The sequence below is a fragment of the Mustela putorius genome, unplaced genomic scaffold (genome assembly GCF_011764305.1).
Source record: "Mustela putorius furo isolate JIRA1106 unplaced genomic scaffold, ASM1176430v1.1 tig00003845_pilon_pilon_pilon, whole genome shotgun sequence".
NCBI classification, from domain to species: domain Eukaryota; kingdom Metazoa; phylum Chordata; class Mammalia; order Carnivora; family Mustelidae; genus Mustela; species Mustela putorius.
The window spans coordinates 43,669,187-43,690,041 of NW_025421998.1; the positions used below are offsets into that span (position 1 = coordinate 43,669,187).

Below are 20,855 nucleotides of genomic sequence, written 5' to 3' on the forward strand. Positions count from 1 at the left end.
CTTCCAGAATTTCTGATGAGAGCTCTGCCTGTAATCTTATTGAAAATCCCTTGTATGTGCTGATTCTGAATTTCTCTCTATTTTCAAGTCTCTCTTTGTGTCTTTTTATTTGGAAAGTTTGATTATAATGCATCTTGGTGTGGGACTTTTTAAGTCTATTTTGTTTGGTACTTGTTGAGTTTCTTGGATTTCATATTATCTCCTTTATCAAATTAGGAAGTTTTCAGTCATTATTCCTTTAAACATTTTATCTCTTACCCCTTTTTCTTCTTCTGGGTCTTCCATGGTGCAAATGTTGGTGTATTTGTCAATGCCCTCACTTGCCACTTAGGATCTATTCACTTTTTTCCAAGCTTTTTTTTTCTGTTTGTTCCTCAGACTTTGTAGTTTCCATTGTTCTTTCGTTCAGGTTTGCTGCACAGATCTGTCCTTTTAATCCCTCTAGTAAATTTTCTATTCCATTATTGTACTTTTCATCTCCAGAATTTCCTTTAGGTTTATATTTAGGCTATCTCTCTATTGATATTTCCGCTTTGTTCAGAAATTATTTTCCTGTCTTTGTCACAATTTCTGTTAGTTCATTGAACATTTAAAAAATAATTCTTTGTCTTGCAGATCTGCCTTAAGGTCTTTTTCTGGGACAGTTTCTGTTAATTTTTCCCCCATTTTAATGGGCCATACTTTCCTTTTTCTTTGATTAACTTGTGAGGTTTTTCTCAGAAACTGGACATTTGTATTTAATAATGTGATAACTTTGGAAATGAGATTTTCAACCATTCCCAACATTTGCTTTGTTCTCTTAATGTTTCTGTTTGTTTTTGTTTCTTATCATAGTGTGCTGTCTATGCTGAGGATCAGTCTAAGGTGTAAACTTACAGTTTTTATGTCTTTTCTGAGCCTTTCCCTGGGCAAGTCTGGACATTTGCTAATTTTTCCTGTATATGCACTTTTTTTTTTTTTAAGATTTTATTTATTTGACAGAGAGAGAAATCACAAGTAGGTAGAGAGGCAGGCGGAGAGAGAGAGGGGGAGGAAGCAGGCTCCCTGCGGAGCAGAGAGCCTGACACGGCGCTCGATCCCAGGACCTTGGAATCATGACCCGAGCTGAAGGCAGAGGCTTTAACCCACTGAGCCACCCAGGCGCCCCTATATGCACTTATTTTTGAGTGCCCATGTCTTTAGTGTCTGGCTCCCAAAAGGGTGCAAGGAGAAAAATGAAGGTGGGGAATAATTTTAAGTTCTAGAAGACATTTCAGTCCAAGGGGACCTTACCCAGCTCTTTGTACTTCTGTGATCAGAGCACAGATGTCAATATTTGGAGGACATGGTTTATTTTGGCCATTCTGGCTCCTAATAGCTGTTTGTAAGCTACTGCAGGAACATGTGCAGTGTTCTGCCTGCTGTGTGGCTTGGTTGGAGAATGGGTAGCTGTGACTTTGCCTAGAGCTGAAATTGACTGAAATTAATGGCAGTTTACCTGTGTAAGTTTTTCCTTGGAAGTTGCAAGCCTTTACTAGAGTCCAGAGTTTGAAAATAATTACATCAAACAATTTGCCCATGCAGTTGTTTTCTAGGTAGAGAGACAGATTTCTGTTACTTTGGACTTCACCATCAGTGCTGAATCTCTTACGTTGGTTCACTTAAACATGTAGCATTATTGTATGTGTTTATGATACTTACAGGGATACAGGAATTGCTTTATATATTTACTATTGTCATTCTTACAGGAGTGTGTATTTTTATATATTCTTCACATGTACCTGAATTTTTATTAATAGAAACCATAGCTAATACTAGAAAATAAAAATAAATATATGAACTTACATTTTTTTCTTTATGTAGGCAGTGTTCAGAATGTGACCAGGCAGGGAGCAGTGACATGGAAGCAGACATGGCCATGGAAACCTTACCAGATGGGACCAAACGGTCAAGGAGGCAGATTAAGGAACCAGTGAAATTTGTTCCACAGGATATGCCTCCAGAACCCAAGAAGATTCCAATAAGAAACACGGTAATTTTTTACCTGTTTGTCATAATCATCACAGAAATCTGAGGTCAGAGTTTAAGAGGTGAGAAAGACAAAGGGTGAACATATACTCAGGAGTCAAAGAAAGAAACCATCATATTGCTGTTGGTTATTCTTAAGAATTTATTGTTTTAATCATGAAATACACCATACATACGTGAGAATTTATGGTTTATGAATTCAACTTAAAGCATAATAATAATGAATGCCCACTGTATTCACCAGCCTGCTTCAAAAATCAGACATTACGAAAGGCTTTGATGTCCCCTGTGAATCCTTGGTAATTACATTCTCATCTATCTAGCACAGGGGTTACCTCTGTTCTCAACTTTATATTTCTCATTCTTTTCTTTTTTTAATAATGAATCTCCAAATGTGTGTATTCATAAGTAATACGTAGCTTTGCAAGTTTTGAATTTTGTATGAATGGAGTTACTTCTTCCTTTTATTATTTGATACTTTAATCCATTGAATTGATTCATAAATATCTCAGTATTTATAAAACCAAGTATCTTTCATAATAAATAAGTGATTTATCTCTCCTTTTGTTTAATTTTTTAATTGTTCCTAGTATCTTCTTATACTTTTTATTTTAGTACATATATTACATTTTTTGATATTCTGTCCTTAAATTTCTTATAATAATTCTTTTATTAATTTTTATTTTTCCTGCCATTACCGATCAAAGTGTACTTCATTTCACAATAGTCCTATTACTCTATCAAAATTTTAAATAAAATTTAGCTTTGTGTTGTAGGGAATTCATGACATATATCCTAAGCTTTAATTTCTCATTCAAAATAATATATCACTAAATAAAACTGTTAAAAATGATCATTTGTTCTACAACTTTCTTTCCATTTCTGTTAAGTTTAAGTTCCTTTGGGTTATAGTACTAGCACAGTTTTTAGAAAAGTTTGGGCTATTTCATGCTAGTAAAAATGATTTTTCTCTTATTTCAAGAATCTTTTTTGTGGGATATGTAAATTGGTATTCTATTAAATAATTTTATTTTTAAATTCAGACTTTATAGTATGATTAAGTATATATAGCACTTTAATTTTCTTTTGAAGGACTGTCTCTATAGAGTTATCTCTGAGAACCATCAAAAATATAAAATTTTCATGGCTGCCAGATTGAAGTCACATTTTTATTGAACATACTTTCTTCCCCCGCTATTACTTTCTTTTATACTTTTTCTTTTATACTTTATATCTTTATGATTAAAAGTAACATCATGGTGGTAGTAAAGAAGCAAAAGAGGGATGGAAGGGATTTACAAGTTGGAGTATTTTTGTAAATCCTGGTATGTTACTACTATTAATTTAACTTCTGTTTATCCATGCTACTAATAAATCCAGCCATTGTATTATTTTCTCCTTCTTCCTACTATTCGATCATTGGCTATTTCACTTCATTACTTTCTTCAAAGGCTAGTAGGTCAGAAGAGGACATGAGGGATTAGCCTACCTTTACCTAAAATTGTTTAATAATAATAATAATAATACCCAACGTTTATTGAGGACTCATCACATGCCAGACACTGTACTGATCCTCTGACTCACTCCCCCTTTTAAAAAAATTAGTTAGTATATGACTATTATAACACCTATTTCACTCAAAATGAAACTGAGACACAGAAAGCTTGAGTAACCTACCATGATCTTACAAATAGTAGGCAGAATAGGACTTAACCTCAGCCTGAATTAATACCCTGTGGTTTTGTTTCTTTTTTTAAGGTCTGTAGAAGAAATTTAAGTGAGGTTCAAATGAAGTTATAAAACATTTGGTTTTTAGGTAGCATAGCTGGAAATGTGATACCAGAATGTTCATGTGTCTTTCTTTAGCATAGTGTTATCTATCGTAAGACAGTTACATATCCACTTACTAACTTGTGTACCTGAATTTGTTCACATTCAATACAAGATCCAACACTCTTTTTCTTTGCACTTTCTGTTAAGTGTGAAATGTCCCCCCCCCAAGCTTGTACAAGGGCATTGGTGTCACTGCTTTCAAAAGTCACAGTGCAGTAGTGTAGAAGTTAATTAATAAAATGTTTGAAGGTTATTCTACCTTGAGGAAATTGATATTAAAAAAATAGAAGCAGCAAATCTGTAAGCCTACTGACAGCATGTGTGTATATATTAGCCACCAGCATATATTTATTTTGCTATTCTATGTTGGTTTTCTTTTTTCCCTCTAAATTGTGAATACTGTGAAACTTGCTGTAGAAAAAAAGAGTGCATGCTTTGGAATTGGCAGTGAAGATGGAGAAGTATATAGTGGTTTTTGTTTCCTAACTAGTTACTCCAAATCTACGTGAAACACTTGGCTTATTGTATCTCAGCTTTTCTTATTAAGCAACAAATATCTTTTTGATTTGTTCATTTGATTTGATCAGTGTTAAGAGATGGGCCCGTGGACTCAATTTTTGTGCTTGAGTGCCTGCTTTGTGCCAAATAAGGCTGCTATTAGAAGAATGGCATCCACTTTTTTCTGCTGATAGGCAGTTTCCATTTATCGTAGCTGGAGAGTGCAATGGGGAATAGAACACTTTGGCAAACCTTACTATATTTTTATTATTTAGATGCTGAGGAAATTCATTTTTCATTTTATTCTACTCTGATTTCCTTAAGAAGGATTTATAGAACTCTGAATGATGATAGCACATTTTGAGACAGTAGATCCGATAAGATAGATGCTTTTCAAAGTAAGTAGTCCCAGTATTACTTTTTCTTCCTAATTTTTTTCTACCCAAAGATGATAAAAGATTAGCCAGAAAAGTTACTTGAAATAAATGATAGCTTTAAAGAGTTAAAGGTATTTAAAAATAATGGGTTAAAAGAGCTATTTTTGAGTTGTAAGAATGAAAATACTATATTTCTAGAAAATATTTTTCTTGTGCAAAGATGGAGATTCTCTCTGATCCATATTTTCATTTTTTTCATGTCATCTCATATTTGTCTCATATTTAACTGTTAGGTTATTATTTTTAAAAATTGATTCTGAAAGAATTATTTTTAAATTAAATTTTAACTATGAAAGTAACACTTTGAAAATATTAACTATGAAAGTGAATATTTTTTTGTTATAAGAAATTCAAAAGTATAGTCTCCTTTGGCTTTCCTCCCAACATTACCCTTCCCCAGCCCATGAATCTATGTTTATCATAAGGGTATATATTTTGTACTTTGAAATTTCTTTTGGTGTATCTGTCAAACAAAAAATAAGAAAAAAAAGTGATCCGTGAATCATATGGAAAAGTAATATGGGCATAGTTCAAGAAACATGGAAATAATGAAATATTATTAATAAGTAAAAGAGGAATGATCTGGTTTTAGAAAATTCTTCACATATTATTTCCTGCTCCAGGAATGTAACTTTGTAACATCATCTTAAATTGGCTCACAAATATCCCATCCTCAGTATTTCAGTCTCCCAGGAACCATATTCTCTATTTTATTATTGGACACAAATAGAAGGACTGAGTCTAAGGAAAGAAAAGGATTGAAAAGCATATTTTTATTTAACCATTATCTGTTACTTACTTTGTATTTTATATTAATTGTCATTGCTATGCTATGAAGTAGTTACAAATGTCATTGCCATTTTATAGTTGAGAAACTGAGGCAAAGTGTTTCAATAACATGCCCAAGGATATACAGCTTCTAAATGTTATACATAGCCAGGAATCAAACTAAGGTAGCTTCTAAGGCCAAACTTTTAAGTGCATCATTATGCTGCTTTTCCATGCAGGATTACAGTGATTGTTCCCAGCACTTGTCCTTGGGCCAGAATCACAGGCTCCTGTGCTTTCAGCAACTTAGTGGCTAAAGGTGTGGTCAGGAAAATGGGATTCACTCTGTGGGGAATTAAGGACTTATACTACTGTTGGCATAGATGAGGGTGTGGATGTCAAGAAAACTTTTACCATATGTCAGAGAGGTTCTGCCAAACATTAGAAAAACCATAAATTATATATCTATCTTGAAGCACTGAGTAGGTGGTAGGAACTGACCCCTGCCTCGCTCAGATTCTCTCTCTTGTGCTCTCTCTCTCAAATAAATAAATAAAATCTTAAAAACTAAAATCCACTATTGATTAGAGGTTAAAGTACACACATTGTTATTAAAAGAATCTAGCAATAGTAATACTTTGTAATTAGGCTTCATGACCAGTAATAAAAATTACTCTATTTTTAAAGACCATATTTGTTGGTAATCTTATGTTTTCCCTTTCTGGCCATTATCTTTATTATAATTAGGGTTCTTTTAAAAAAATTTTATGAATGCTTCCAGGAGACATTTTTTCAGCATTTTTCAACTACCAGATGTGTATATTGTATATTGTCTTGTTTCCACGATTTTATTTTTTTGAAATTGTCCTTTTACTTACTTTTCAAAGTGACATTTGATTGTTTTACTTAGCCAATTTCATACTGACTTTTTTATGATAATGACTTTCCAGAGACAAAATATTGATTAGCAATAATAGAAACATGCTTTCTCAGTTTAAGAACACTTTTTACTGTATTATTGTTGTAAGGCTGAGTAGGCAGGGGTGAGGCAGATGCCGAAAGAAACCATACACTGAGACTATATCCCACTAATTAAATTTAAAGGATTCTCATTGATTCAGTTTATTTTTATTTATTTAAATTTTATTTATTATTTGACATAGAGAGAGAGATCACAAGTAGGCAGAGAGGCAGGCAGAGAGGGGAAAGCAGGCTCCCTGCTGAGCAGAGAGCCTGATGCAGGGCTCAATGCGGGGCTCAATCCCAGGACCCTGAGACCATGACCTGAACTGAAGGCAGAGGCTTAACCCACTGAGCCACCCCAGGCATCCTGATTCAGTTTATTTTATTTATTTATTTTTTAAAAAGATTTTATTTATTTATTTATCAGAGAGTGAGCACAGGCAGACAGAGTGGCAGGCAGAGTGGTAGGCAGAGGCAGCGGGAGAAGCAGGTTCCTTGCTAAGCAAAGGAGCCTGATGTGGGAATCGATCCCAGGACACTGGGATCATGACCTGAGCCGAAGGCAGCTGCTTAACCAACTGAGCCACCCAGGCATCCCCCGATTCAGTTTATTTTTAAAGGAAGGCATGGATAGAGTTTTAAAAATGACTTCCTTTGCTTAATGTTGTTTTTCAACTTTTTTAGTCTCCTTGAATCTAAAAGCAACTCTTCATAGAACATTCAACTTCTTTGTAAATCAACCTCTCTTTCCTTCTTTTCTTTTCTTTTTTAGCTTTTTTCTTTTCTTTCTTTCTTCCTTTTCCTTCCTTCCTTCCTTCCTTCCTTCCTTCCTTCCTTCCTTCCTTCTTTCTAAAATATACACAATTTGGGAGGCACCTGGGTGGCTCAGTGGGTTAAAGCCTCTGCCTTCGGCTCAGGTCATGGTCTCAGGGTCCTGGGATTGAGCCCTGCATTGAGCCCCACAGTGGGCTCTCTACTCAGTGGGGAGCCTGCTTCCTCCTCTCTCTCTCTGCCTGCCTTTCTGCCTACTTGTGATCTCTGCCTCTCAAATAAATAAACAAACTCTTAAAAAAAATTTAAAATATACACAATTTTTTATATGGTCAGCCATGTCAAATAATTTCTTAAGTATTTCTTCTGGAGCCCTTTCTCCTCCAGCTCTAATCTTGAACTGGTTTTTCTTTGTCATCCTTGGACTTTTCTTCATCATCATCATGGGATTTCCTTTTAAAGTTTCACAGGTGGAATTTTTTTTTTTGCTTGCATTTAATTTTTTTTCATTTAGTCTCTTACCTTGATGGGACAACTCCTTCAATGATTTATTTAGTAAAGGTTAGTGAGAGGTAAATTTTTCAGATCTTACATGTCTAAAAATTAATTTTTTTAAAAGAGGCTGTGGGGGGTGGGCGGAGGCCTCCCGCTGCAGAGAATCAATGGGCCTCGATCCCAGGACCCTTGGATCATGACCTGAGCCAAAGGCAGAGGCTTAACCCACTGAGTCACCCAGGTGCCCCTGTCCTCTGTCTTGAAATTCCTAGTATTTTCTCTTTTCTGAGTGTATTCAGTGGTATGATTCAGTACCTTGCTTGCTGTGGTACATTTTTATTCATTTCTGGGAGCTTAGTTAGTCCTTTCTATCTAGAAACTTATGTATTGTAGTTCTGAGAAATTAATACTTGTTATTTCTTTGATAATTTTTATTCTCTTTTCTGTTCTCTTTTTCTGGAACTTCTGCTAATTGTATTTTGGTGCTGCTAGATTAGTTCTCTAATATTTTTTCCTTTTTTTTAAGATTTTATTTATTTATGTTAGAGCACAAGCAGAGGGAGCAGCGGGCAGAGCAGGCAGAAGGAGAAACAAGCACTCTGCTCAGCAAGGAGCCCAATATGGAACTTGATCCCAAGACCCCAGAATCATGACCTGAGCTGAAGGCAGACACTTAACCTATTGAGCCACCTAGGCGCCCTTCTAATATTTTCATTATTTTTCTTCCTTCCTTCCTTCCCCCCCTCTTTCTCTTTTTTATTTTTATTTCTGTGAGGTTTTTCTCAACTTTATATTCCAACTCTTACTGAATTTCTGATTTGGGGATGCATGTGTATTTTCATTGTTCTTTTTTTCTTTTAATAACAGATTTTTTTTTTTCATGATGGCAAGAAACTTCTTTTACCTCTTCAGTAATAATCACTTCTCAGTTATTCTTTTTAATCCTTCATTGTCTTTGTTTCCTTGGGTTTCCTAATTCTGTTCATGTTTGTCCCTTTCATGTTGACGCTTTTAGATGACTAGGGATCCTTAGATGTCCACTCACATATATATTTAATAGTAATTAAGTTTATGTGGGGCTGTTTTTTTCCATAGAGATAGTTTTATGATTGGGGATTTTCTCTTTGAGAACATCTTAAATGTCAGTATCTACAGGTTTTTCCCCACATCAGTTCATTAGAAGTATTCTCTCATCTGTTAAGTGGTAGGTATAATTTGACTGCCAGACTCGTGGACAGGTGAGGAGAAAGGGGCTAAAGATCTCATAGTTCAGAAAGCAGAATTCCATGTAAACTTTCTGGTTTCTCTTTGCTACATCACTGCTCCCTTCTCTGTGCCTGATTATCCATTGTCAGCGTTAGGTTATTTTTCTCCAGAGGATAGGCCTCCTGTGTCTGGTGGGAGAGGAGTGATCTCTTGACAGTATAAGGAAGGAGTGGGATCCCTTATACCTTTATGTTAGTGAATTTTAACCCAAAATAGCATTTTATTTCCTACTATGTGGTGATTTTCACAGTGTGTTAAGTGGAATAATGGCCCTCCACAAAGATGTCCATGTACTAACCCTCAGAACCTGTAAATATGTTCTCTTACATAGCAAAAGGAATTTTGTAGGTATGACTAAAGTTACAGACCTTGAGGTGGAATGTTAACCAGAGTTATCCATGTGGGCCCAGTCTAATCACATAAGTACTTAAAAGAAGAGAACCTTTCCTGGTTGTAAATAAAAGGGACATGTGACTACAGACAATGTTAGAAAGATGCAGCATTGGCTTCCTTGGAAGATGGAAAGAAGGGGACTAGCAGTGTTGGCACCCTCTAGAAGATAGAAAAGGCAAGTAAACCGATTCTCCCTTTAGAGCACCCTGAAAGAAATGCAGCCCTGCCAGCACCTTAATTTTAACCCAGTGACACCCATGTCAGAACTGTAAGATAGTGATTTGTTTTCTTGTAAGCCACTGAGTTTATGATAATTTGTTAACAGCAGTGATAGAAACTAATATAGAGTAATTTGTACATTTCTTTTCACATTTAAAATAAAAATGGGACAATGATTTATAATACTATATTTTTTTACTTGAAGCCACGCATGTTGGAAATGAATGGCACATTCCTTCATATTTTTGGAAAGTTCCAGTGGTACAGTATTTTATTCATACGCAAATGTTTTATATCATTAAATTATGTAAAAAACTCAGTGGGTGAGTTTTATATTGATTAATAGTTTTTTTTAAACACTGATGGATGTTGAAATAATTTTGAAAGGCATTTTAGTTTTATTTAAGTGTAAGTTAAATATAGAAACTTATCATTTATGTGGTAATGGAAAATTGGTTCATTTTTCTTTAAAGTTTGCTACAGTTAAAATTAACTTGATCAGCTTAATGGCCGATGATTTTTTTTTTTTAAGATTTTATTTATTTATTTGACAGACAGAGATCACAAGCAGGCAGAGAGGCAGGCAGAGAAAGAGAGAGGAGGAAGCAAGCTCCCCGCCGAGCAGAGAGCCCGATGTGGGACTCGATCCCAGGACCCTGAGACCATGACCTGAGCCGAAGGCAGAGGTTTAACCCTCTGAGCCACCCAGGCGCCCCAGGCCGATGATTTTTTAATAATAGTTTTATTGAGATATAATTCACATACCATGTAATTCACTCATTTAAAGTTGTATAATATAGTGGTTTTTAGTAAATTCATAGAGTTGTATAGCCATTACCACAGCTACTTTTAGAACATTTTTATTGCAGTGCCCTGCCCCAAATTCCCAACAAAATCCCTATACCCATCAGCAGTGACTACATTCTCCCCGCTCCCAGCCTCAGGCCATGACAACTACTAATTTACTTTCTATCACTGTATATTTGCCTGTTTTGGACATACCATAATGGAATAATATGGTGGTGCCTGGGTAGTTCAGTTGGTTAAGCATCTTCCTTCAGGTCAGGTCATGATCTCAGGGTTCTGGGATCCAGCCCCACATCCGGCTCTCCACTCAGCGGGAAGTCTACTTCTCCCTCTCCCTCTGTGTGTGCACACTCTTTCTCTCTCAAATAAATAGATAAAATATTTTTTTAAATGGAATAATACATGATGTTTTCTGACTGGAATTTTTTTACCTAGCATAATATTTTCAGGATTTATTCATATTATGGCATTTATCAGTACTTAATTTCTTCTGTTATTTGTATAATACTCCATTTTATGGCTGTACCTGATTTTAAAATTCATCCATTCATCTGTCACATGAGACATTTATGGGCTTGTTTTTGTTTTTATTTTTCACCTTATGGCTGTTACAAATCATGCTGCCATGAATATTCATGTACAAGCTTTTGTGTGAATGTGAGTTTTTCACTTATCTTGGTGTTGTATACCTAGGAGTGGAATTGCTGGGTCTTGTGATAACTCTAATTTTAGCATTTGAGAAACTGCTAGACTGTTTTTTAAACTGGCCATATAATTTTCTGTTCTCACCAGCAGTGTGTGAGGACCCAAGTTTTTCCAAATACTCATCAACATTTATTTATTTATTTCTTATTACCTGTCCTTCTGATACAGTAATCCTAGTGGGTGTAATGTAGTATCTCATTTTGATTGATTTGTATTTCTTCACTGACTAATGACACTGATTATATATTTTAAAAAGAAAAAAAAATGATGCAGCTCCTTTTCCCACTCTTTTATGTGTACCATGTAACAGTGCTAAAATGATGTTTCTAGTTGGACTGTTAAACAAATGAAAAGTGACTGAGATTACACATCTGTTAATAAAGCTTTAAGTAGTCCTCTATTATTATTGCCCACATCCTTAATTTTAGTTTGTATGAGCTAAGCAAGAAAAACCTAATGTGATAATATGATGAAATTCCAGAAAGGTACTCGAAGAAATAATTGAAAGATTATTGCTGGGGTGCCTGGGTGGCTCAGTCATTAAGCACCTGCCTTTGGCTCAAGTCATGATCCCAGGGCCCTGGAAGGGAGCCCACATAGGGCTTCTTGCTCAGTGGGGAATCTCCTTCTCCCTCCCCTTCCTCATGTATGTGCTCTATCTCTCTCTTCCTCTCTCTCCTTCCCTCCCTCTCAAAGAAAATCTTAAAAAAAAAAAAAAAAAAAAAAAAAAAAACATTGCCATAGCACTATTTTCTTTCACTGTCCTTATCACAATTGGAATTAAATTTTTTGTATGTTATTTTTTTAATAAATGAACATAATAGAGACCTGGCTATTTATTTTTAAACACTTAAACTTCTGTTACATGAATGCTAGGTAGAGTTCAGACAGTAAAACTGGACCAACAATTAGAATTGTCTTACTATGAAACATGCTGCCTCATTCTGTGGAATAGTTGAAGTCATCAGGGATATTTTATGAAGAGTTTTCCAAATTGGGTAAAGAGAAGGGACTATATGAACCAATACTTAATTTTAAGATGTATGTGAAATAATCATGATTTAACCACAATTCCTTTGACCTCAGTATATCATGGATCCTTCTTTATATTCCTAATCTAATAGCCATCTTTTTGTCACTATTATCGAGCAGCATAGTTACTCGCATACCTCTTGCCTTCATTTAAAATTCCAGTATCTTACTTGTATCCTGTATTTAGTCATTTTAGTAATGCTTTTGCTATCATCCTTGATTCTCTCATCCTCTTGCCATTCTGAATTCCTTTTTTTTCCCCATTCCTACCTGAGAGTAGCCAGTTAAATGTGTTTTTTGAGAATTTTTGTTGCCTTCAAGCATTTTCTCTATACCCATCTTTAAGGTGAATGTTGAGTTTTATAGCCTTATTAATGGAATTAAAAATGACTTATGCCGAAATTTAAGAACACTTTTGACCGTAGTTGAGATTTTGAAAGATCTGAGTATTACATGATATTATTTTTATGCTTTACCTTGGTTTGCACTTAACATATTTATAAATATTTATTAATATAATTATTTGTTTGATATCACTGGGACTCATGGACATGAACTCCCAGGTGGATAGGAACTGTCCTGTTTACTACTATATGTCTGTTACCTTTCACCAGGTTTGGTTCACAGCAGGTACTTAGTATTTCACAGTTCTTTCCATCTTTCATTGTGGCTATACATCTGAAGCTAGTATACTTTGGAAGAGTCTTTTTTCTAGCTCCTTATTGTTAGGAAGGGAATTGGTCCTTTTCACTTTATATATTCATCATATTTCATTGGCAGAACTATAGAATTACTTAAAGGCAGCCCAGGATACTTTTGTGTAAATATCTTGTTATTTAGGCATTTTCTCTGCATTATTTTTTCTTTGGAAACTTTTCACTTGCTTTTATGCAAGTAATTACTTTTGAAGAAAATATAAATTAGCTTACCTGTGTCCCTTTTGAAGTTACTTTAAAATTGATGTTTGTACTTTTTGGCATATTTTCTAATGACTTTAATGTAACTTGAAAGCTTTCAGATTTTCTTTTCGTTTTCTTTACACTTTGTTATCTAGTGACTTTTCATCTTTTATACAAGTGCCAAAGGACTTATTGGAACCTATCTTCTCGTAGTCTTTTATACACATGCATCATCTACTCTCTTTGAAGTTGTACATCTTTTTTCCTATCTCATACATTTTATTTTGTGTTACAGATCTCCTTTTTTGGAAAATAAATGCAATAAAAAGTCAAAATACCTTTTAGCAACTTTGACTAAAACCATATTGTCTTTTCAGGATGCACCTGTTGTTATAGATTATCACTTGGAAAAAAGGCTTAAACACGTGGTTAAACTGTTTTCCACCTAACTTAACAGTATTAAGTCAATAGCCTGTTCCAAGTGGCATTCTTAATTTGAGAGATAATCAAATATCCTAAGAGTTTACTTCCATTACATTTGTTTGTAAACTAATTTTACACATGCAAAATAGAGGCCTGTTTAACAAAGTCAGAACCCAAGTCCTCTGAGACTTTGGGAAACCTGAGTATGTTTTGTGTGTGTATGTCTGTGTGTATGTATAATTTTTGGTTCTAGTTTAGTGAGAACATAGAAGTGTTTGGACTCAGCTCTACTGAAATGACTAAAGCCCTATGGAAATGACCTCAACCCTGCCAGCAATGAAATGCCTGTGACCGCAGGGAAGATGGCCTGGTCACAGTGAGCAGCTCCACCCCCGCCCCCACCGTCCCCCAGCTGCGCAGGCTCATCCCACCAAGTCCCCATGGGTCTGAAGGCTTTCAGCTGCACCCAGTACAAAGCACGTACATCATCGGACCAATTTCTGAATAGATTTTATAAATATATACAAATCAGTTACAGGCACTTGAAATGTCTTTGGCTGGAATAACCCAACATTGCTAGATAATATATTCACAGAGTGTCCAGGCCCAGGCTGGGTTCAGCAGGCAATGATTATGGTTCTCTTAGTCTCTCTACTGTGCATTGTTTCTTAACTTACTTGTTATCTTTTTACTTTTTAAATTAAATTATTGCAGTTCTAGGAAGAAAGTTATACATGGAGGCTTTAAATATCAGAGTTATAGAGTCTGTTATTAGACTCAAGGTGACCTCTGAGGTACTAAACAGATTATGTAACCTCTGTTTGTTATAGATCCTTGAAAGAAACCCTGGCAAAAATTTTTGTGGTGAACTTGACTATATTTAGCTCACTTTGGCTCACTTAGAAGAGATTTACTATGGGTATCCTTAGTTTAGATAATCCTATTCAGAGCCTAAAGGCTCCTGCTGTGCCTTTGCCTCTTGGGAATCTATCACTTTATTTACTTCCTGGAGTGTGGAATAAGGAAAACAGAATAGGCAGAGCTTCAGGATTTTATTTATTCCAAATATACCATTATTTGTGAGAAGGGTTTTATAGGAATGTTTATTAATATGTAAAATGTGTAATTTGTTTTTTACTTTTAGACTTGTGGTTATTTTAATTTAGAGTGTTAAGAAAAGTTGGTCATGATTTTATTCTTCAGCGTATTTTCCTAACCCTGTTGCTATAAATTAAATTAGATAAAAAATAAACTCTACAGCCAGTTGACAAGAAAGGAAAACACTCTCTTTTGGTGATCACCATTCCATCTGTTATATGCCAGTAGCCAATAGAAACAGATGGTGCTTTATTCACACCTTGTTTATATGTATAATATTTTATTTTAAATATTTTATGAGCTTTAATATATGAGGGTGTTCAATTTTTTTTATAATTGGGAAACATATACTTGTTATTTTTTTTTAGGAATTTTATGTTATGTAACATTGAAAAATTAAAAATAAGTTATACTGTAGGATTTCTGTGTAACTGCCGCACAGCTGTTGGCATTTATTCCTCGGCATAAATCTGAATTTTAGCTTCACAGGTTTTCAAGGTTTGACCTAATTGTCCTAATTAACATTGAATTTGGAATTCTGTTCATGAGCATTTTGTCTTTTTTTGTATAGAAATTATACAGGGAGGCATTCTATGTTTCTGCTAACCACATATAGTTTATTTATTAACTGTCATAAAAAAGATCCATTTTAAATTTAAAGAAAACAATACACAGTGAATATGGGAAACCCATCTTAGTGATATCAAAGATGTTGAGACACTGTTTTTTAGTTTTAAATTTAGTTCATTTGTCAAATGAATCATTCTAACCTTGGGAAAATCATCATGCATCTAACATTAAAATAACCCCAGCACTAAAGAATTAATTAAAATTTTTTACAGGTTTTCTAGTCCAAATGAGTGAAGTTATTGAAACATTTAATTATTTGTTTCAGTTGAATAAACTATTGAAATGATGCTTAGTAGCTAAAAATATTTATTCCTTTTTAAGTTATATATATTGTCTGTAATACCATGCTACTCTCTTTATGGATATTTTATGACCTTCTGTTTTCAAGAAAATCTACCATAGGCAGATAAAGAGCCAGGTGATCTATGCAACTCAGAATGTCCTTATTCCTTAGGCAAATAAAATTCTTACAAAATAACAACACAGAAAAAAAATAGAAGTTTTGGAGTGAGTTTCAAACTTTTATTTACTCTTAGTACCTTGATAATTACAAAAGAAAGCACAACTTGCAATTGAACCCTCAGTCATTTGGAACTTTGAGGTAATACATCTGTGTTAAGTTCTAAAGCATATACTTGATAAATACAATTCTTCCTTTTTCCACATGCTATTTTTACCCGGCTCCTTGCTTGCTTGCTTGCTTGCTTTTTCTTTCTTTATTTTTTTGCTTCTAAAATAGTGTCAGCCTCAATGTTTATCATGAAATGACCACCCACTTATGAATAATTCTATATATCTAAGATGAGGCAGGCTTTTGGATACTTGAAATTTGTTGAAATAGCCAAACATGTTTTTGTTATTCCTTTTTGCATCATTTCTCTTTCCTTTAATTCCTCTTAACATTTTCTGATTCTTTCAGGGACACCGTGTTTAAGATATCTTGTCTCTTGTGATTGTAGGCAGTCACGAATTCTATTTATTTATTTATTTATTTAAGATTTTATTTATTCATTTATTTGACAGATAGAGATCACAAGTAGGCAGAGAGGCAGGCAGAGATAGAGGAGGAAGCAGGCTCCCTGCTGAGCAGAGAGCCCAATGAGGGGCTCGGTCCCAGAACCCTGAGATCATGACCTGAGCCGAAGGCAGAGGCTTGACCCACTGAGCCACCCAGGTGCCCCGGTGGTCATGAATTCTTATACTTAAAGCTGCTGCCATTTTATTAAAGGTAGGGAAAAAGAAAGAAAGAAAGAAAGAAAGAGCGAGCGAGCCCAGAACTGTCAGTATTTTCCTGGTTGGAGGACTTGGTATTTATGGGAAGTTGTGTTTGGATTAAAACCCGTTTTCTCTTTTCTTTTTCTTTTCTTTTCTCTTCTCTTCTCTTTTCTTCTCTTCTCTTCTTCCTTCCCTCCTTCTCCCTCCCTCCCTCCTTTGCTCCCTCCCTCCCTTCTTTCTCTTTCTTCCTTTCCTTTCCTTTAATATTACTGGTGTGATACGTGCTAAAGAAGAAGCTTTCTGTAATTTACTTTGGTAATGGATCATGTTAATCATTGTACTATATAGAGTACCAAATTGGTTGGAATATAGTGTCAATTTAAGGTATTGAGGACTCCTCTTCATGGGTGAAGTCTCTGCATGTTTCAAAATAGATGAATTCTTCCTTTAGACATCACAGTGTTACAGTTCATTTAAGTATTCAAATCAGAATAAGAGATTTGCCTTCTCATAATAATTTTGCTAATTTCTGCTTGGATTATCCTATTAACCTTGGATTTGGCAGGCAAGAAAAGTCACTGAAATCAGAGTCGAGATACCTGGGTTTGCAGTTTACTTCTGGCAGTTACCAGCTGTGTGATAATCAGGTCACTTCCTTGGGCTGCTTTTTCAGAGCTCTGAGATGCTATAATTTCATATTGCTTGTAACACCTCTGTTTTTCTGGCTGGAAGTTGTTTAGTTCTTTAAAATTACCACAGGAATACATCAGTGATTACATTTGATAATAAGTGTACTTAATTTAAAGTTACTATTTTATATGTTATAAATATATTCACTTTAAAAAATAGCACTTTAGGGACACTTGGGTGGCTCAGTTGGTTAAGCAGCTGCCTTCGGCTCAGGTATGATCCCAGCATCCTGGGATCCAGTCCCACATCAGGATCCTTGCTCGGCAGGGAGCCTGCTTCTCCCTCTGCCTCTTCCTGCTGCTCTGTCTGCCTCTCTCTCTCTCTTTGACAAATAAATAAATAAAATCTTTTAAAAAATAGCACTTTAATAAGACAGATAGAAGAAATTTATAGAGAAATATGACTACCTCATTGTGTGATAGTATCACTTATTGGCATTATGCTCTATGATACTAATAACAGTCTGGATACTAGCCATACCATCATCACACCAGAGGTTTAAAGGTTTAAAGGTTTAAAGTATTAATAAGAAATGCTCAGTGGGGAGCCTGATCCCACCCCCTCGCCTACTTGTGATCTCTCTCTCTGTTAGATAAATAAATAAAATCTTTAAAAAAAATTTAAAGAAATGGTAAATTATTGGGGGCACCTGAGTGGCTCAGTCAGTTAAGCTCAGGGTTGTGATTTCAGCTCAGGTCATGATCTCAGGGTTGTGAGATTGAGCCCCATGTCAAGCTACTTGCTGGGCATAGAGCTTTCTTAAGATTAAGATTTTCTCTCTGGGCACCTGGGTGGCTCAGTGGGTTAAGCCTCTGCCTTGGGCTCAGGTCATGATCTTAGGGCGCTGGGTTTCAAGCCCCGCATCAGGCTCTCTGCTGGGCAGGGAGCCTGCTTCCCCTTTTCTCTCTGCCTTCTTTCTGCCTACTTGTGATCTTTCTCTCTCTGTCAAATAAATAAATATAATATTAAAAAAAAAAAAAGATTTTCTCTCTCTCTCTGCCCCTCCTTTCTCCTGTCTTTCTCTCTCTCCCTTCCCTCCCCCAAAATAAACAGTAAATTATTTCATTGCAAAAGAATTGAAAACATGAACTTAGAGGATTCACATGTATTTCAAAAATCAATTCAATGATTAGGTGATTCAAAAATTAGTAATAGTTTGCTACTAGATAAAGTAGTTAAAAAATAAATATATATGTCATTCAAAAATTAATTCAATGATTCTATAATTTTAAAAAACTAGCAATAGTTGACTACTATGAAAAAAAAAACAACAACCCAACTACAAGTAGTTTATTACTAAAGTAGTAAACTGATTTGCTATTTCAATACCTAAAGATGGGGTGAATGAAGAGAAATAGGGAAATGTGTGAGGCTTCATGAGCATTCTTAGATGTTTGTAGAACTGAAAGGAGTCATTTCAATATTTTCCCTTTTTTTTTTTTCCATAAAGTTTTGTTTATTTAAGTAACCTCTGCATCCAGCGTGGGGCTCGAACTAATGACTGTGAAATCAACAAGAGTCACAGCCTCTTCCAACTGAGCCAGCTGGGTGCCCCCAATATTTTCCCCTTGGTAGTGTTTATTTGGATCAGCTCATTGAAATGCCCGTGTGCATAAACTATGCAAATTTAAAAATAGATTACTGAAGAAGGGAATAATAATTTATCCATTTTGTCAGCTGTTTTATCATTTACATTATCTAGTATAATTATTTATGAGTTTTGATCTAACCACTTATTTTATTAAAACAAATTTATTGAGCTTTTATCTAATACATATTGTTTTAAGATTAATTGGGTCTAGAAAGATGAGTATGACATGGTTCTTACCAGTTTTACAGTGAATTGTTTTGGAGGACAGAAGTTGAAGTATAAAAGACTATAAAGGACTGGAATGTTACTGAAGGGGAGGATGAATATGTAAAGAGCTAGCTTCAAGGTTTTAGGCAGAACTTGGGTAAGTGTTGTCAATATTAAGGGCTGTTCTACACTGATGTTCTTAGACTTTCATGTATGTTTAATCACTTGCAGATCTTGTTAAAAGGCAGATTCTGATTCAGTATGGTGAAAGCATGAGCTTCGACATTTCTGACAAGCTCCCAGGGCATGCCAGTGCTTAGGAGCTATGTTGGTATTCTGAGGAGCAAGGCTCAGTGCTGTTTTTTAGAAGTAAGAATAGACAAATATAGGGCCTGCATTTAAAGCCTTTTCATGGTATAGTCTTACTTTTTCTAACTTTTCCATAATATAATTAAAATATACTGAGTAGCAATACAAATGTAAATGAATATGTTGTTTATAAAATTACTTCTTTTGAATGACTCATGTAGTTAACTGTTGGTTATCTTTGGCCAGGCTAAACAGTATGCAAATAGCCATGATATTAAATAACAAAGGAGTCAGTATTTTGAAGAACTGAGATGACTGTAATTTAAGAAAACATCAGGGTTCTTATTCTGGATATCAGTTCTGTTTAGGATTATTTGGTACCTATTCTAATTTGGGAATGTTCCTTGATATTAGCAGTCAGACAAAAGAATTTGTGGGAATGGTGCCTTCTTTATCTTTCAGTCTCTAAAGAACTATGCTCTGCACATGGGGCTTATAAATCTACAAGAGGCTGTGCAATGTGGGTAGAGATTTTGAACATATTGGATACAATACTATTATTGTAATTACTTTTAACATTTAGATGTCATCATTCTAATGGTAAGTGTGTTCTGAAATATAGGATATAAAATTTCAACTAATTAAGTTTAAAATAAGTATTTAGGGGCGCCTGGGTGGCTCAGGTACCTGAAAAGGCTGTTAAAATACTCCTTCTAGGGGCGCCTGGGTGGCTCAGTGGGTTAAAGTCTCTGCCTTCGGCCCAGGTCATGATCCCAGGGTCCTGGGATCAGATTCGAGTCTGGCTCTCTGCTCAGGGTGGAGCCTGCTTCCTCCTCTCTCTCTGCCTGCCTCTCTGCCTACTTGTGATAATGTCTGTCAAATAAATAAATAAAAATCTTAAAAAAATTAAATAAAATAAGTCATTTATACCATGTTTTAGTAGTTTTTTTTCTTTTTCTTTTTTAAAATTAAAAAAAAATTTTTAAGTAAGCTCCATTCTTGGCATGGAACCTGAGTTTTAGTTAGTTTTATTTCATCTAGGATTTGGGGACATCTGAGATCTTTTACTCCCACTTTTTGATGGCAGTTAAAAATTAATTGGTTATGTTATATAAACATGTATGTACTCTGCACACACACAGGAGTATTAGAAGTAGTATGAGCCTAGGTTTAACATTTCGGCTATAAAAGTCATGTAAGTTCTGAAGGTTTAAATGCTCTGGATGAATCATAGTTGTATGACGTGTGAGGTATTGAGAAGTCATTCCAGTTGATTTTGAAGAATTTATTTTTCTTATCAGATAGTTGTGTAATTTAAAAGTAAAGTGCTTATAAAGTGCATATAATTTGTCATGTTTTTATCTCTTGTGACATAAATTGTAACAGTGCACTAGAGCAGTACAGTATTAATTAGAAATACTAATTTTCCAAGTGCTTAACTTAAGCAGTAACATTTAACAGAGAATATTTATTTTTATTATTAAATTAAACATTAGATATTTTTGTGGAATTTTCTTTTTTTTTCTTAGAGAACCAGAGGACGAAAGCGAAGCTTCATTCCTGAAGAAGAAAAACATGAGGTTGGAATAAGTTAAGCAT

General features: G+C 34.9%; 1 protein-coding gene across 10 annotated transcripts in view; it reads left to right on the forward strand.

The window, feature by feature from the left end:
- PHF14 (PHD finger protein 14) overlaps window positions 1–20,855 on the forward strand; it is a 209,710-nt gene that overhangs the window by 75,737 nt on the left and 113,118 nt on the right. For 8 of the 10 annotated variants that reach the window (XR_006601336.1, XM_045062736.1, XM_045062737.1 and 5 more), the window contains exons 14-15: window positions 1,843–2,011; window positions 20,786–20,836. Coding sequence is in view for 8 of the 10 variants with exons in the window: in XM_045062736.1 (XP_044918671.1) it covers window positions 1,843–2,011; window positions 20,786–20,836 (220 nt within the window). In the remaining 2 variants the exon portion in view is untranslated. Of the gene's footprint in view, window positions 1–1,842; window positions 2,012–20,785; window positions 20,837–20,855 lie in introns of those variants that run through there. The other 2 variants (XM_045062741.1, XM_045062740.1) reach the window with 2 other exon arrangements.